At 35.3% G+C, this 16,276-nt stretch overlaps 1 protein-coding gene across 10 annotated transcripts in view; it reads right to left on the bottom strand.

Annotated features, from left to right (window-relative positions):
* ACBD6 (acyl-CoA binding domain containing 6) overlaps nt 1–16,276 on the bottom strand; it is a 214,935-nt gene that overhangs the window by 114,857 nt on the left and 83,802 nt on the right. For all 10 annotated transcript variants that reach the window (XM_019821774.3, XM_019821778.3, XM_006942765.5 and 7 more), the window contains one exon: nt 11,862–11,967. In XM_019821774.3, coding sequence (XP_019677333.1) covers nt 11,862–11,967 — 106 coding nt within the window. The remainder of the gene's footprint in view (nt 1–11,861; nt 11,968–16,276) is intronic.

Genomic DNA, 16,276 nt, shown 5'->3' with positions numbered 1-16,276 from the left:
TAAGCTATTTTGTTCAGAGCCCAGTAAGAATTTTGTTTAATGAAGACAGTTCTAAAAACTAAGTAAAAAATGTATCGTTGAGTAAAGACTCTCATATGTTAAAATTTCTGTAGCTCTTGATGTGTAGTGACCTGCTGTTATTAAGGTACGAATTCCAAAACCCTTAATATGGACAATCAGATATCCTGATAAGACTCGGGAAAAATACCAATGTATAAAGTATTCTATAGTTCTATTTAACTGTTTCATAGCTTTTACATTAAAAGAATCAGATAGAATTTCAAAGTCTCCATCTTCAACCTAATTTTAAGTGTACATTTTACGGCTATGAAGTTAAACTATTAATAAGAATTACTGCATAGTCAAAACGATGTGTGATATACTTACACAGAACACCTACCAAAATACCTAACAGTGAAGTAAGAAAACATAGTATTAATAAATCTAGTACTTTTACCTCAAACTGTACAGATAATTTCTACTTCTTAACCAAGTTCCTGATTTCTCCTTAGGTTTAACCCCATAGGGTTATACCGACTAATGCTAAAATATAAATCTTTAGCTGTTGCAATGGGAAAGCAGACAAGCAACACATTTTACTGTTAATGGGAGATATATTTTAAATTTCCCATATGTGGTGCCAAAAATTTACTTTAAGAGAAACACCTATGACTGGACCTCAGTAGTGATTTTCACTTTAGATATATTTTCCAGAACGGTAGCACGAGTATAGCAATGTTTTAAGAGGATGATGTGCTCTCAGACATTTACACTATGCTTTTTAATACGTTTTTTGACCTGTGATGTAATTAATTTTTGTAACACATTATTTTAATGGTACACTAATTAACCTTGAATTAGAATGAATTCCCTGACAATGACTTTCTGTAGAAGTGCTGAAAATATCTTACATTAAGACCACCTAATGATTAATATCTTTATGCACTATTAAGAAGCTCAAAACAAGAGCAAGATTAAACATACTTGTAAATAAGCAAAGATAAATCAGGCTTTGGAATTTTTGCTTTCAAAATGTTCTATACTTAAAAGAACAAAGACCAGCACAACCAGGTGTCTGAATGCAACAACTCTTCAAATTATAAAGTTCCCTTAAACATGCTCTAATTTGAGATTATTAATTCAAGTAATAACATAAGCAGTAATTTGCAGAGATGCCAACCTCAAAACCATTCAGGACAAAATCACGAAGTAAACACCTGTGGTTTCTTTTCTTTCTCTTTGTTAACCACAAACACATCTGGACCAACACAATGCAATTATTAAATTATTTTAGATACAGGATTTACATCTCTCCTCCAAAAGAAAAACCATGAATTAGGAGCACATTAAAGCTGTAGTTGCTTACAGACTATCCAAATTCATAAAGTAGTTTGTGCATTTTTTATATAATTGCTTTATCTTCTATAAATGATAAAATCTCCTACACATTTTCAAATTAAATATATTTTTACTGCTACCACAAAAGGTGACAATCTTTGTTTCTAGTTTTAACAACTCTCTTAAAAAATATCTTACAAGTATTTAGGAGATTAGAGGGAAAGCCATTATTAAAAGGAATCTGTGGCCATAAGAAGACTTACAAGCACTATTTGGAGAGCTCTGGATAAATTCTGGAATTCAAATACAGTTAACACACAGGGGGTAAAAAAGAAAAGAGTTCTCATCTGTTAACCACGGGTGCAGATACTGTCCTACCTCAGACAGATGAATGACTTAAGTGCTTGGAAAGTGCAGGGTGGCAGCTAACCTATTAAGTGGTATTACTTTCATACCTTCTCGAAAATACAGAGCAGGTCTTAATATTTTAAATGCTTCTTTGATATCCTTAGATACTTGCCCTTATAAACTGTAGAATTTTTTAAAACTAGATTTTCTCCTGATGTACAAATTAAATAAAAAGAGAATGCATTATAAAATGAGTCTTGATGTTCTTATAGTATTTTGTGAACAGACACAAAACATACACCATACAAAAACAAAAACCTGGCAAAATGGGTATGTTTAAATTTCTAAGAGTTGTCACTTGCCATTCTGTGCAAATGAAATATGGTAAACAAATCGACTTGAATTTCTCTCTGCAAAAGAACTGTATTTAAATTGACAATTGTAGTAGAGGCTGACGTCAGCTACCAATAACCTTCCATGTCTCGATCTCCTCTATCCTATCCTTATCTTCCACCTTTTGCTGCTGCTGTAGCAGCTGGCTACAGTGACAATCCTCACCTGCAAGCACCAGAAACCACACAATGTCACAATCCCTCTCAATAATGAATCGACAATGTTGTTTCAAAAACTTAAATACAGGGGCGCCTGGGCAGCTCAGTCGGTTAAGTGTCCGACCTCGGCTCAGGTCATGATCTCACGGTTTGTGAGTTCGGGCCCGGTGTCGGGCTCTGTGCTGACAGCTTGGAGCCTGGAGCCTGCTTCGAATTCTGTGTCTCCCTCTCTCTGCCCCTCCCCTGCTCATACTCTGTCTCTCAAAAATAAATAAATGTTAAAAAAAAATTTAAAAACAAAAAACAAAAAACTGAAATACAGGATTAGGACTGGGAGGCAGTTTAAGGTCTCCAAATGTACCTAGCGTGGAAGCCAGCGGCTCCCTGTAGGATAATTTATTTACCAGCATTAAGAAGAACACCACACACCAATATGTGTGATACATATTTAAAATGAGCAACTACTTGATCTCTTTCACTGGCTAAGATCTAAGGTAAAGAGAAATGGTGTTGCTGAGTTATCAGGGAATTGAGAAGGATTAAAAAAAAAATCTTTTCACAAGGAGTTACTAAGCCATGCTGGTAGCAACTTAAGAGTGAAGAAATAAGTAAAGGAGATATTACTTTATCCTGTATAAAATAAGTAATAATAGCAATAATAAGTTGCCATGAAAACAGCCCATGTGTCCATCACAAGACAATAGATTAAGTAATAATATATTATTTTGAGGGAATATTATTTGGCAACATAAAAAAAAAAAAAGAACTGATTTGCACAACAAAATGGGTGAATCTCAAAAACATTACACTAAATGGAAGAAAACTTACACAAAAAGTATTATGATTCCATTTATATAAAGTTCTAGAACACATAAAATCAATCTATGGTAGAAAAAGTGTTAGAACAGTGGTTACCTTTCTGGAATTAGAAGAACAAACCAGCTGGGAAGGGGCAAGAGGGAAATTTCTGGGGGTGATAGTAATGTTCTAGATCTTGACAGGAGCTTCAGTAACATAGGTATATGCATTTATCAAAATTAATCGAATGTGCAGTTAAGACTTGTACATTTCACTGTTTGTAAATGCGATCTTAAAAATCAAACTAATACTGAATTGTAGTTAATATGATGCTGAAGCATTTAGATGGAAGCAAAATACTCTGAAATGCATCAAATGAGATAGATCGATTGATGGATAGAAAGGTGGATAGATACTTATAAAGCAAGCATAGTAAAATATTAGTGGTAGAATCTAGGTGGTAGGTATATAGATGTTCACTGTAAAACCCTTTCAACTTTGTTGTACATTTAAAACTTTTCATAAAAAAGTGCTGGGAAAAAATGAAACAAAAATTTGTTACACCCACATTCACAGCAACATTATACATAACAGCCAAAATATGAAAGCAACTCAAGTGTCCAAGGACAGATATTTGGATAGACAAAATGTGGTATATACATATAATGCAATACTATATAAATACATATAAAAGGAAGGAAATTCTGACACACGCGAGAACATGGATGAACCTGAAGACGTTATGCTAAGTGAAACGAGCCAGTCATAAAGGACAAATATTTGTGATCCCATTTACATGAGATATCTAAAGTAGTCAAATTCACAGAGATACAAAGTAGAATGGTGGTTGCCAGGGGGTGGAGATCAGGGAGGGATGGGGAGTTAGTGTTTAACCCAGAGTTTCAGGTGGAGAAGATGAAAAAGTTCTGTAGGTGGATGGTGGTGGTAGTTGCACAACAGTGTGAACGTATTTAGTGCCACAGAACTGCACACTTAAAAATGGTTAAGATGGTAAATTTTATGTTATGTACATGTTACCACAATAAAAATAAATAAAAAGTAAGTTGCCAAAAAGAGCATAAGATTTAAACTACTTTTACTATCTTTCTGATTTTGTATTAATTCTGAGTTTCTGATGTAAAGTTAGGCTACATTTTGAAATGGTGCTGCTGCATTAATGCAAATGAAACTAATATGACAGTTTAGAATGCACTTCTCAATTATTAGTGTGAATGAACAAATTCCTTCAAATTACTATTTAAATCAAATAAATATACAACCAAAATAACATATACTCAAATGTAGAGAGTTATTTAAAAAAATACATTTTTTTCCTTTCTCAAATCCTAAATAAAACCATAAATTTAGCCTCAGTGTATGGACTCTGCTTCTTAAACCTTTTGTTAGGTTTATGTTCTCAATTTTACCAGGTTTTTCAGCAGTTTCTAAGGCAAGAGCATGTAAATTATATTGTGATATGAGCCACAAATTCAAAACAAAGCAAGAAGGGAAAGGAATGAAGATAAAGGTAACTTCCTTCAAAGCATTTGAAAGAATCAATAAACATGGAAAATGGTACAGAAAAGTTAACTACAAAACTTTTTTCTGTTATGGGAAACACAACGTCCTAATTACTGTATCAGCTGGAAACACCACACAATTTTCTCATATTAGAAATACATGTCTTACCAAACCACAAGAGACTCTTAAATACAGAGAACAAACTGAGGGTGGACGGGGGTGTGGGGAGAGGGAAAATGGGTGATGGGCATTGAGGAGGGTACTTGTTGGGATGAGCACTGGGTATTGTATGTAAGCCAATCGGACAATAAATTATATTAAAAAAAAGAAATACATGCTTTACTATATTAGTAATTATAACTTGAATAAATTATACACACACACACACACACACACACACACACACACACACCAGGAACTATACTTATTCATAATAAATTAACTTCATTATAAAATATGATTATTTTAAATACATTTTATATATAGGTTCATGTGCCATGATAGTTATAGATCCAAATATACATACATATATATTTCCAGCAGTATATGACTGTTTATTTCAATATATGGAAATGCAAGCAAGTCACTTATGACTATAAATTAAATTTCTATGACTTTGACTTATCATTTTATGACTATAATTAAATTTCTTTATGAGCTTATAGCAAATTTTAAGTGCAATAAATGTAATTTTTAGTCATCTAAGGGCAAGAATGAAATTGGGCTGAACTTGCTGGATGAACATTTTAAATAAAGTCATATACCGCCCCAAAGAATCCTAGGCAATCAGTAATGAAATCTCTCAAGCTCAAATATCAAATAGACAGACACAAAGAACTGGATGTCCTTTCAAAACTGTAATTGTCACCCAACTTATTATAGCAGGGAAATGCCTTTTTTTTTAAATAAAGGGGTTAAAAGTATTTTGCTAGCAATTTAATTCTGACATTGCATACTTTTAGCTCATCATCAAGGCTTAACAAGTTGTTTTATTTGCTAGAGCTTTAAAAGTCATGAAGCAATACCATTTATTTTATTTAGGATGTTAAGTTTGATTCTAATTTTAAGCTCTCATTTCCCTCATGTTCTTAAATTAATTCATACCAATCCCTGATTAATAATAAAAGTCTTGCCATCAGTATTCAAGGCCCAGCCTGAGATGTCATGGCTGAGAGGGCAGAAATCTGCTTGGAGCAATGAGAGAACCCAACTGAATTCTTGGCGTCTCAGTCTATGAATGTGTAAGCACTTCATCTGTTCATGGAAACACAATGTTCTGGCAGGCTGGGGGTGAAGGTAGCTGCATGGGTAACAAACTGGAAGACCTGGGAAGCCATACTACACCAGAGTAACTGAATGACAGAAGCAATACATTTTATCAGTTCCTTTTATCTTTAAAAAAATTGTGTTAGTGGAAGCTATTTGTGTTCTAGACATTTTATTCCTATGACTGCTGTCCAATGATCTTTGCAAAAGTCATGTGTAGATTTGCCTTTTAGGACTATTTGATAAAAGAAATTGTTGCAAATCAGAGCATAACACTAGCAGGGTCAACTGGAAATTGTACGTCCTTCTTTAATCCAGTGGCAAAAAGAACACTCTCTCAGACCCCCATTTCCACTTAGCAATTATATGTATTTGACAACTCTGATTTAGTTCCTGTCTGTAAAATGAGGATAGCATCTACTTACAGGATTGTTGGGAAGATAAGTGAAAATACTCTGTGAACTAAAACACACACCATATAAAGTTTATTATTTGAAAGATGGAAAGTTCTCATAGGGAACATCTAGTACATGCACAATACATTCCAGGGAAAAAGTGACCTTGAAAAGTTAAGTGGACTTCGAGTTTCCAGTTCCAAATATAAGGAGGCTGAAAGTTGCCACTCCATCCTAACAACAAGCAAAATGCTGAATAGATTGAAAAATCAACTATTCTTGGATCCATAAGAGAGGGGAGGACACAGGGCAAATCACTGCCCCCAAGACTAAAGAGACAGACAGGTGACTCGACTTTGTAGAGCAGAGCTTCACAAGTGAAAACCACCCAAGGAACCAGTGCCAGGCAGAAAAACCGGACTATAATGAGAGAATATAATGACAAATTGCTAAAGGCTCAGTGCGGACAACTTTTGAGAGTTAAAAACTCCAGGGGATCTATTCATGGTGGGGAAGGTAGAAATCTTTGTGAGATTTACCTCCAGGAGCTTGGCCAGGTTCCCAAAGTAACTTTCAAAGAAAACTCCCCTCCCACTTCTGGAGGGGGAAATGAATCCTTCTAAAATATGCCAGAGCACTCTGTTCTTAACAAGGCCTGCCTTCAGGGAAAACTAGTTAACTAGTGTCTAACTTGCTGGGGTATTATCAGAGCCAACTGACCTGGAGTAAGAGAAATACTCAAATCTAGCCCACTCTAGCCATCCTATTCCACCTAAGCAGGGAGGAAAAAAAGAAACACTTGTTGGGATTCACAGTCCAGACGCATAGACTCATTAAAGACTGAGACCTAATCATAGGCCAACAGAGCCCTTCCCCTCCCCCACACCTTGCCACCACATTACTAAAGGACTATTTTAAAAGGTTCCCTTTACCTGGTATATGATGTATAGCTATCAGTAAAAATTACAAAGCATACCAAAGGGCAAAAAACACAATTCAAAGACAGCAATTATTGGAACCAAACATGGCAAAGATACTGGAATTATCAGGCTAAGAATTTAAAACTATGATTAATATGCTAAAAACTCTAACAGATAAAATGGACAGCGTGCAAGAACAGATGGACAATGTAAGCCAGGAGATAGAAATCCTAAAGAAGAATAAAAAGAAATGCTAGAGATTAAAAAAAAATAGTAACAGAAATAAAGAATGCCTTTGATGGGCTTACTAGTGGCCTGGATACAGCTAAGGAAAGAATCTCTGAGCTAGAAGATATATCCAACAGAATCCTAAAAAACTGAAAAGCAAAGAGAACAAAGACTGAAAAAAAAACAGAATAGAATATCCAAATACTGTGTAAAAACTACAAGAGGTGTGACGTAAACATAATGGGGACACCAGAAGGAGAAGAAACAAAAGGCACAGAAGAAGAATATAAAACAATGACGATTTCCTGCAAATGAATGCTGCACACCAAGCCACAGATCCAGGAAGGTCAGGGGCGCACGGGTGGCTCAGTCAGTTAAGCATCTGACTTCGGCTCAGGTCATGATCTCATGGTTCACAGGTTCAAGCCCTGTGTCAGGTTAGGCAATGATGGTGAGGAGGCTGTTTGGGATTCTCACTCTCTGCCCTTCCCCTGCTCTCACTTTCTCTCTCTCATGATAAATAAAAATAAATGAAAAAAATATATATATATTACATGCGTATATACATATATATATATATGTATACATGTATATACGCATGTAATATATATATACATGTATATATACATTTAATATATATATATATATATGTCAAAAAACCTACACCTAGACACATTATTTTCAAATCATAAAAAGTCAAAGACAAAGAAAAATCCTAAAAGAAGTCAGAGGAAAAAAATCCTTACTTATAAATGAACAAAGATAAGAATTACATCTGATTCCTCCTCAGAAACCATGCAGACAATAAGAGAGTGGAGTGAAATATTTTAAGTGTTTTGAAAAAAAAGCTCCACCAACCTAGAATTATGTATCCTGAGAAATTTTCCTTCAAAAATGAAGGCAAACAAAAATTGAGGGAATTTGTTGTCAGCAGACTTTGGAAAAATGTTAAAAGAAGTTCTTTAGAGAGAAGGAAAATAATAACTTGGATCTACATAAAGAAAACGAGAAGAGAGAAGAAGCAATAAGTGAAGGCAAAATAAAAACTTTTGTTTTCTTATTTTTCATTGATCTAACAGACAACAGTTTGTTATGTGTGTGTCCAGTATTGTTTAAGTACTTTATACACATCAACATAATCCTCAAAACAACGCTAACACAGGTACCATCACAATCCCCATTTTACACATTAGGAAACTGAGACACAGAATAAACGTGACAAAAGTCACATAGCTAGGAAATGATAGTGCCAAGACTTGAACCCATGTAGTCTAGCTCACCACAATTATACTGCTTCTAATTATTCACTGAATCATTCATTAGTTCATCAAATATTTATTGAGCATATTGAGTGGAATATGCCAAAAACTCTGATAAAACATTTTCAACAAGGAAGATGTCAAAATATTTATCTTTCTCAAGAAGCTACTGAAAGAAATGCACCATCAAAACTGTGAACCAAATAAAAAAGGAAGCTACTGAAGGAGACACTTCATCCCAACAAGGAAGTAAACAATAAAAGATAAAGACCCAGGATCCAGAAAACAGAAGAATCCAGGAGAGAAGGGAAGAGAATTCCCAGGACAGTGGTAAAGCATCATCCCAGGATGACATCAATGCAACAGGCCTAGAGAGCAACCAATGGAGATTAAAGAAGAAAGGATAGTTCCAGAAGGGCTACCACTAAAACAATATGGGATTGATTACCTGATGTGTTTGCACATCTGCAGAGAAGACCTCTTTTGGGCAATTTGAGGAAAGAATTAATGATAGAAACATGGAAGATATAACACAAAAACACAAAAAAGAAGCAACTATTAGCCTTAAGAAAAACAGAATGCTGTGCCATGGTATATAGACTGCGTTATTCATAATTTATAATTATTCATTTCCTTCCCACCATTGCACCATAATCAGAATAGGCTTTCTACCATACAGACTTGGAGTCTGGCCTCATGACTTGCTTTGGCTGAAGGAATGTGAGTAGATGTGACACATGCTACTCCCACGCGGAAGTTTTAAATGTATGCGTGGGGTCTGATTCTGTCTGCCTTTAGTTCTGCCCCAGATAGTGTTTATCCACTAAGACTGGATCTCAGTATGAGAATGAGAAGACAGCTGAATTAAGATGAACTGAACCCAAATAAGGCTAGCAAACCCAGCTGAGCCTGGACTGATCCCAAACTCTTTTGAAATATGAGCAAGAAATAAATGTAGTTATTAGCCACTGAAATCTGGCTAACAGCAAAGGTGACTAGTACATACAGTACCACCTATGGCTCAGCAATGAACATAATTTACATAGTAATAATAACATAATTACTTTATAGCTATATTACAATTATAAAATAATATTTTAACATTGATTCTATAGAGATGGCAATCAGAAAGCTGAAACTAAAAGTTGTGATATAGTTGTTAGGAGGGTGGGGAGAGAAGGAGTGGGGAATATGAGTAAAACAGCTAAATCCTAATAAAACATAGAGGAAAATCAATAATGTCAAGAGATATAAGTATATTATTTAGAATTCTGCAGGTAAGTTGCAAAAGAAACAACTAAAAGAATTGAGAGTTTTTGCCTCAAGGGAGCTAGAATCAATGTGGGAAGGGTACAGCAAAGGAATACGTTTTTTTGTTATAAGACTTATAGTACTAATTTTCTTTGAACTACCTGCATGTATTAATTTTATAAAAATCTTAACTCACAAGTACAAAAATAAAAAACAATAAAATTAAGGAAAGCAGTCACACCTGATTTAGTGGGACAAAAATGTAGTCTAATCCAGAAAGGCAAAAAAACCCATCCTAGTGGGAATCAAAAGACCTGGTTTTAGGGGCACCTGGGTGGCTCAGTCGGTTAAGTGTCTGACTCTTAATTTCGGCTCAGGTCATGATCTTACGGTTGGTAGGATTGAGCCCCATGTCGGGGCTCTGCGCGGACAGTACAGAGCCTGCTTGGGATTCTCTCTCCCCCTCTCTCTCTACCCCTCCCCTGCTCACACACATGTGGACATGCGGGCCCTCTCTCTCAAAAATAGACATAAAAAAAACAAAGCCTAAAAAAAAACCGACCTGGTTTTATTATTTCACAATCTACTTTTCTCCACCCACATCTCTCTTAGCTGTTTGTTTCATTACTTAGGGGAGAACACAACTGTTACTGGTCCCCCTTTACTGCAGAATTATAGTCTTATATTTTCAGTTCCAGGTATCATTGACAATATGTATTACAGGAAAGATATCGCCTGAAAATGAGGTAAAAATAAGCCCTAACCTGTATAAAGAGCTCTCAAGTAATACATACATTGATTATTTATCTACTCCTCACATTATCTATGATCACTGCAAGAAGCACCTCCTAACAATCACCACCTTCCGGTCATTTCAATCATTTTACACTGCATTATCAAAGAGTAAGTAAAATGATTAAAACTGAATTAGTAAATTTTATTCCCTATTTTAACAACTGTAACTCAGGGACAGTTTAAGCTCTATATGTCAACAGTTTTATTCACAAACCAAATAAATTAAAAAGTAATATATTTTACAAAATAATTTAGTACAGACTCCCTTTAAGTAGCGGGCTCACATTTAAATGAATGGATTTACCAAAATTCTGACACACAGTATTCTAGAAATATATTTACTGAGCAAAGGACAATATACTTGTTCAAAATGCAATGACAGTGGGGTGTCTGTGTGGCTCAGTTGGTTAAGCATCTGACTTCAGCTCAGGTCATGATCTCACGGTTTGCGAGTTCGAGCCCCACGCTAGGCTCTGTGCTGACAGCTCAGAGCTGCTTCAGATTCTGTGTCTCCCTATTTCTCTGCTTCCAAATAAATAAACATTAAAAAAAATCTTTAGGGGCGCCCGGGTGGCTCCATTGTTTAAGTGTCCGACTTCAGCTCAGGTCATGATCTCACAGTCCGTGAGTTCAAGCCCTGCGTCGGGCTCTGTGCGGACAGCTCAGAGCCTGGCGCCTGCTTTGGATTCTAGGTCTCCCTCTCTCTCTGACCCTCCCCCGTTCATGCTCTGTCTCTCTCTGTCTCAAAAATAAACAAACATTAGTGCTCGCTTCGGCAGCACATATACTAAAAATAAACAAACATTAAATTTAAAAAAATGTCTTTTAAATCTTTAAATAAAAAAAAGTACAATGATAGAAGTTGTGATGATAGAAGATGTGAAAACTATTTAAAAATATTTTATATAATCTATAGATTTCACTTATTAAGTTAACAGTCTCTCCCTTTATTGTGAAGAAACAAGTTACTTGACTGCACCAAGCTTCAGCTAGTAACTTACACAACATCAACAGAAAGATGATGGACACATACATAGAAAGCATCTTAACTGAGTGACACTATCTCACATATATATTCTGATACAATCTTACACTGTATTTCGAGTTGTAGTTCATAAGCCATTTCGAAAAAAAACACTGGGGCAGAACAGCAGGCATAAAAAAATAATTAACAAGGCATGTTTTCCATACCTCTTCATCTTTCATATTCACATCCATATTTTTCGATTTGATGACTTTGGTTATATGGTCAATGTTGTTTTCCCTGCAGTAATCAAATATGTTTTTGTCTTCTTCCCTAATTAGAGTAAAAATAAAAAGTGTTTTACTAGGTAATTCATAAAAGTTACATATTTTTAACATAACTTGTTTACTGCTGACAAACATCAATGGAATTTCTGTTTTCATGAAGAATTTTACATGAACAATAATGGATTTTCCATAAGACATAATATATCCCATCTCTAAAGTTGTTAGCAACTATAATTACAGGGAAAAGTTTCATCTGCTTTAACAAGTTACACTAATACAATGATATAACACTTTAGTACATTTTTCTCAGCCCTCTTCCTCTCCCCAGTTCCTTTTTACACACTGACAGGCACAAATTTCCTGACTCAGAATTTTCAGTAGTAGCACTGCAATAACAAGGTTACTTACTATTGTCTATACAGAGGTTTTAAAAAATCAGGACACAGCTTATTACTTTTCTTACAGGATAACAGAATAAGCTGATTGCTGCTACTCAAGTTCATGCAAACACACACACACACACACACACACAATCACACACACTCACACACACACTAATGCAATTTTCTTAAAGGAAAGACAAAAAGCAATTTTCCTAAGGAAAAGATAATTAAAACATCACAAAATTCACAATCTTTTATGAGATATTAGAAACAAAGACTAGGAACAAAAACTGGGAAGCATACTATGTACAAGTGCTCTTCTAAGTATACTGATCGACTAAATTCATTCACTCTTATCCAACAACTTCACACAAAAAAGAAACAGGTAAGGAGAAACTACATGACCTGCCAAATGGCATCACATTTATTGAAGGTAGAGCAAGAGCTAGAACTCACTCAGATCAGCTGATTTTGTATATGGTATGTTTTTCTATTGTATTGAGCTACATCTAGACTAGCCAGCTAGTCTATTCTACAACCTAATGTAGAAGTTAACATGAGATCTATGAGTTCTCTGAAACAGTATACAGAATTGTGTAAATGTGTGTGCATTTTTCCGAGCATGCTGTGTGTATGTGGGGGTAAGGGATAGCATCAATGAAAGTCTCAAAAAATCAGTAATTCTCAAAGGACCAGTAATTTGGAATATTGTCCATGAAATTGTTCTATATGTGGACTACACATTCTGGACAGGCATAAAAGAACGCAAGATGAATTTCAAAAATTATACTAATATGTTTTACAACCTGCAGGGCCATAGCTTCTATTCATCACTAATGCAAGCACTTGGCCATAGGAGTCTTCCTATCTTAAAAGCCAATTTAAATACCTTATACCCTATAAAAAGTTATTTCCACTCAGAGGTAATTAACTTAAAACACACTACTTTAGCATTAACCATCTAAGCTTTCCTTATGCAAGTGATGTATTTTACTGGGCACCTACTACATGCAAAGGCACTGGGCAAGATTCCGTTTAGTAACAGATGAACAAGAAACTTTACATTCAATACAGTTAGGATGATAAAATCCATATACAATTAACATAAAATAAAAATGGATCTTTAAAAAGGCTTGTACGAGTACACAGGGGAAACAGCCTGCTTTAAGCTGGAGAAAAAGAGGTAGATTTCCAGGAAGAAAAATAACATATGGTCTCTCGAAAATGTCCATTTTACAGAAGAGAAAACGCTTTTCCAGATCACTTTTTCTGAAAGAAAATAGCTAAGTCTGAGGCCAAAACCCCAGAAAGGAGAAGTATGATTTTTAAAATTAAGGCTGCATATAATACCACTTCAGCTATATTTATCACACACAAAAAAACCACTGTTTCTATGAAAAAGCATATTAAGAATTCTGACTTGGGAATAAGAGGGACCTGTTTTCCTCCAATCCAATAAGACAGAGCACTCTAATTCAAGAGGCAGCAACTTTATGAGAGAAAGGACTGTATCATTTGAAGTCATAACAAAAAATACACTATTCCCTAGTTGTTTTGAACTTGGAAATAATGGAAAGTTAGTGGTGAGGAACAGAAAGGAAAGTAAGGAAGATCCCTGGGATGTAGGTTACCCATACCCAGTAACGCATAAAGGTTATTCACAGATGAGAGGATTTTCTGAATCTATGAGGTCTCTCTTCCTGAATCCCAAATGTGTATGTATACCTAGGCCATAAGCAGTAAAAGAGTAAATATAGTACAAACTTATTTAAAATTTTATTTTACTCATTTTACATTTTCAATATTTACTATATGTAGCACTTACATAAATTATTTTGTTTTGATATGTGAATGTTTTGGAGGGCAGGAACATTTTTTTTTTTATCTGAATACCAGTTTATCATCTGTTATCACCACAAAGTATGTCGGGCACATAAAGGACTTAAAAAATACTTATGGGTAGAATACACAATGCAAATTAAATATGAAAAAGAAATTTAGTAAAATCACCACAAATGTATTACAAAGTTAAGTGGCTAAGAGAAAAAAGAAAATTGACACTCTTGGGCTTAGTTGCTAATACAGTTCTCCCTGCTCCAAGTTTTGACTCTCTTCCATGCCAGCAACCAAGCTGTCTTTATACAATGTCACCACCTAGTGTCCCAAATGAAGAAACATCTGGAGCAACAACTTTCCACATCTCTTTTGTCAGCAAGATTACGTACAGTTTACAAATCAAATTCTCTTTTCCCCTCTACATTTCCCTGTTAATAAAGTATTCCATGGGCAATCTTTTCCTCTATAAACACACTTACTTTAAATAAAACGTGCAAATGAACTCAGCCATTACCAAATACAGTAGAGCCTAAATAAATGTTAGTTCTCTTCCACATCTTCTCACTTTATCTTCCTTTCTCTCATAATTCTTGGCCAGCTATCTTCCTCTCTTTGCTGAATATGAGTGATAACATGACCGTATCCATTCTCTATGGATAAGCATGAGTTATGGCCAAGATGCTACCCTCAAGGATATCCCAATATCCCTAGCAAAAGACAGAATGTCTCTCTCTATTCCAAATTTTTGGAAATTGACAGAATACACAATTGTGTATCTGAAGGGAAGAAAAGTCACTGGTTTTCTCTGAAATTCTTTTGAAATATGAGAACACACCCTTATGGAAAGAGGAATGGTGTTTAAGTATGGTTGTCTTTCATCAATTATAGGAAGAACAGATCTTTGTACACTCATAAAAATATTATCTGTACCACTTTCTACAAAGATTGCATTTTCCTACCAAAAGAATATTTCAGGGGTGCCTGAGTGGCTCAGTCCATGATCTCACAGCTTGTGAGATTGAGCCTCCCAATGGGTTCTGCACTGACAGCATGGAGCCTGCTTGGGATTCCCTCCCTCCCTCCCTCCCTCCCTTCTTCTCTCTCTCTCTCTCTCCCTTCTTCTCTCTCTCTCTCTCTCTGCCCCTCCTCCACTCTCGCACATGCTCTCTCTCAAAAATAAACAAACAAAGAATACTTCAAACAGGTCTCATAACAGGCCACCTAAAGTCCATTAGCTACTATTTCACCTATTCTATAGAATTAAAAAAACACATTTATGGGACTAGCTCAGATATCTATTTCCTAGATACATTCAATAAATATTCAATTCAATTTATATATTAAGCAACTCACAATCAGATAAAAAATAGAATGCCAGTAAATAGGCAATGAAAAATTATTTAAAGAAGGAAAACACAGAGTAAGCCAGTACCCACACAAATATAAATAAACAAATGTCACTAATCCTCAAACTAAGGAATGTGGACCTGCATGCTCTGTGGAGGCACACAAAGACCTTTACAGGGATATGCAGGTAATTGGGACGCTGGAGTGGCTCAGCTGGTTGAGTGTCCAACTCTTGATTTTGGCTCAGATCATGATCCCAGGATCATGGGACCAAGCCCCATGTTGGGCTCTGAGCTGAGCATGGAGCCTGCTTGAGATTCTCTCTCTCTCCCCACCCCCACCCCATCCCTCTCCCCTTCACACTCTCTCATTAAAATAAAATAAAAAATTTTAAACAATAAAATAAATAAAGGGATATGCAGGTATGAAAATTTTAAGCTAAAAAAGAAAAGAAAAATTTTAAGTGAATCAATTTACAGCTCAAACTTAGAAATAAATGCATTTTTTTTTCCTTAACTGATACCTGAAGAGACTACTGTGGTAAATATTTTATTACCATTCTCCTTCTCAAAATTCCCTCTGCTCTGATCACACCCCTCCTAGTTTATATAAGAAAGGCATATACCTCTCTCCTTAGTATGGTATACTTGTAAGAAGTATAACCAAAAGACTTTACTAAGACTTAGCAATGACTATTAATTAAGCCTGTTACTCTTTTGCTTAGAAATACTCTGTTTAACTAATATACTGGAAAAGGTTTGGGGGAAAAAATCAGACGTAGGTTGTATT

Source organism: Felis catus, chromosome F1, assembly GCF_018350175.1.
Source record: "Felis catus isolate Fca126 chromosome F1, F.catus_Fca126_mat1.0, whole genome shotgun sequence".
In the NCBI taxonomy this organism is placed as follows: Eukaryota; Metazoa; Chordata; class Mammalia; order Carnivora; family Felidae; genus Felis; species Felis catus.
The sequence above is the reverse complement of the archived record's forward strand: the minus strand, read 5'-3'. Positions and strand labels throughout refer to the sequence as shown.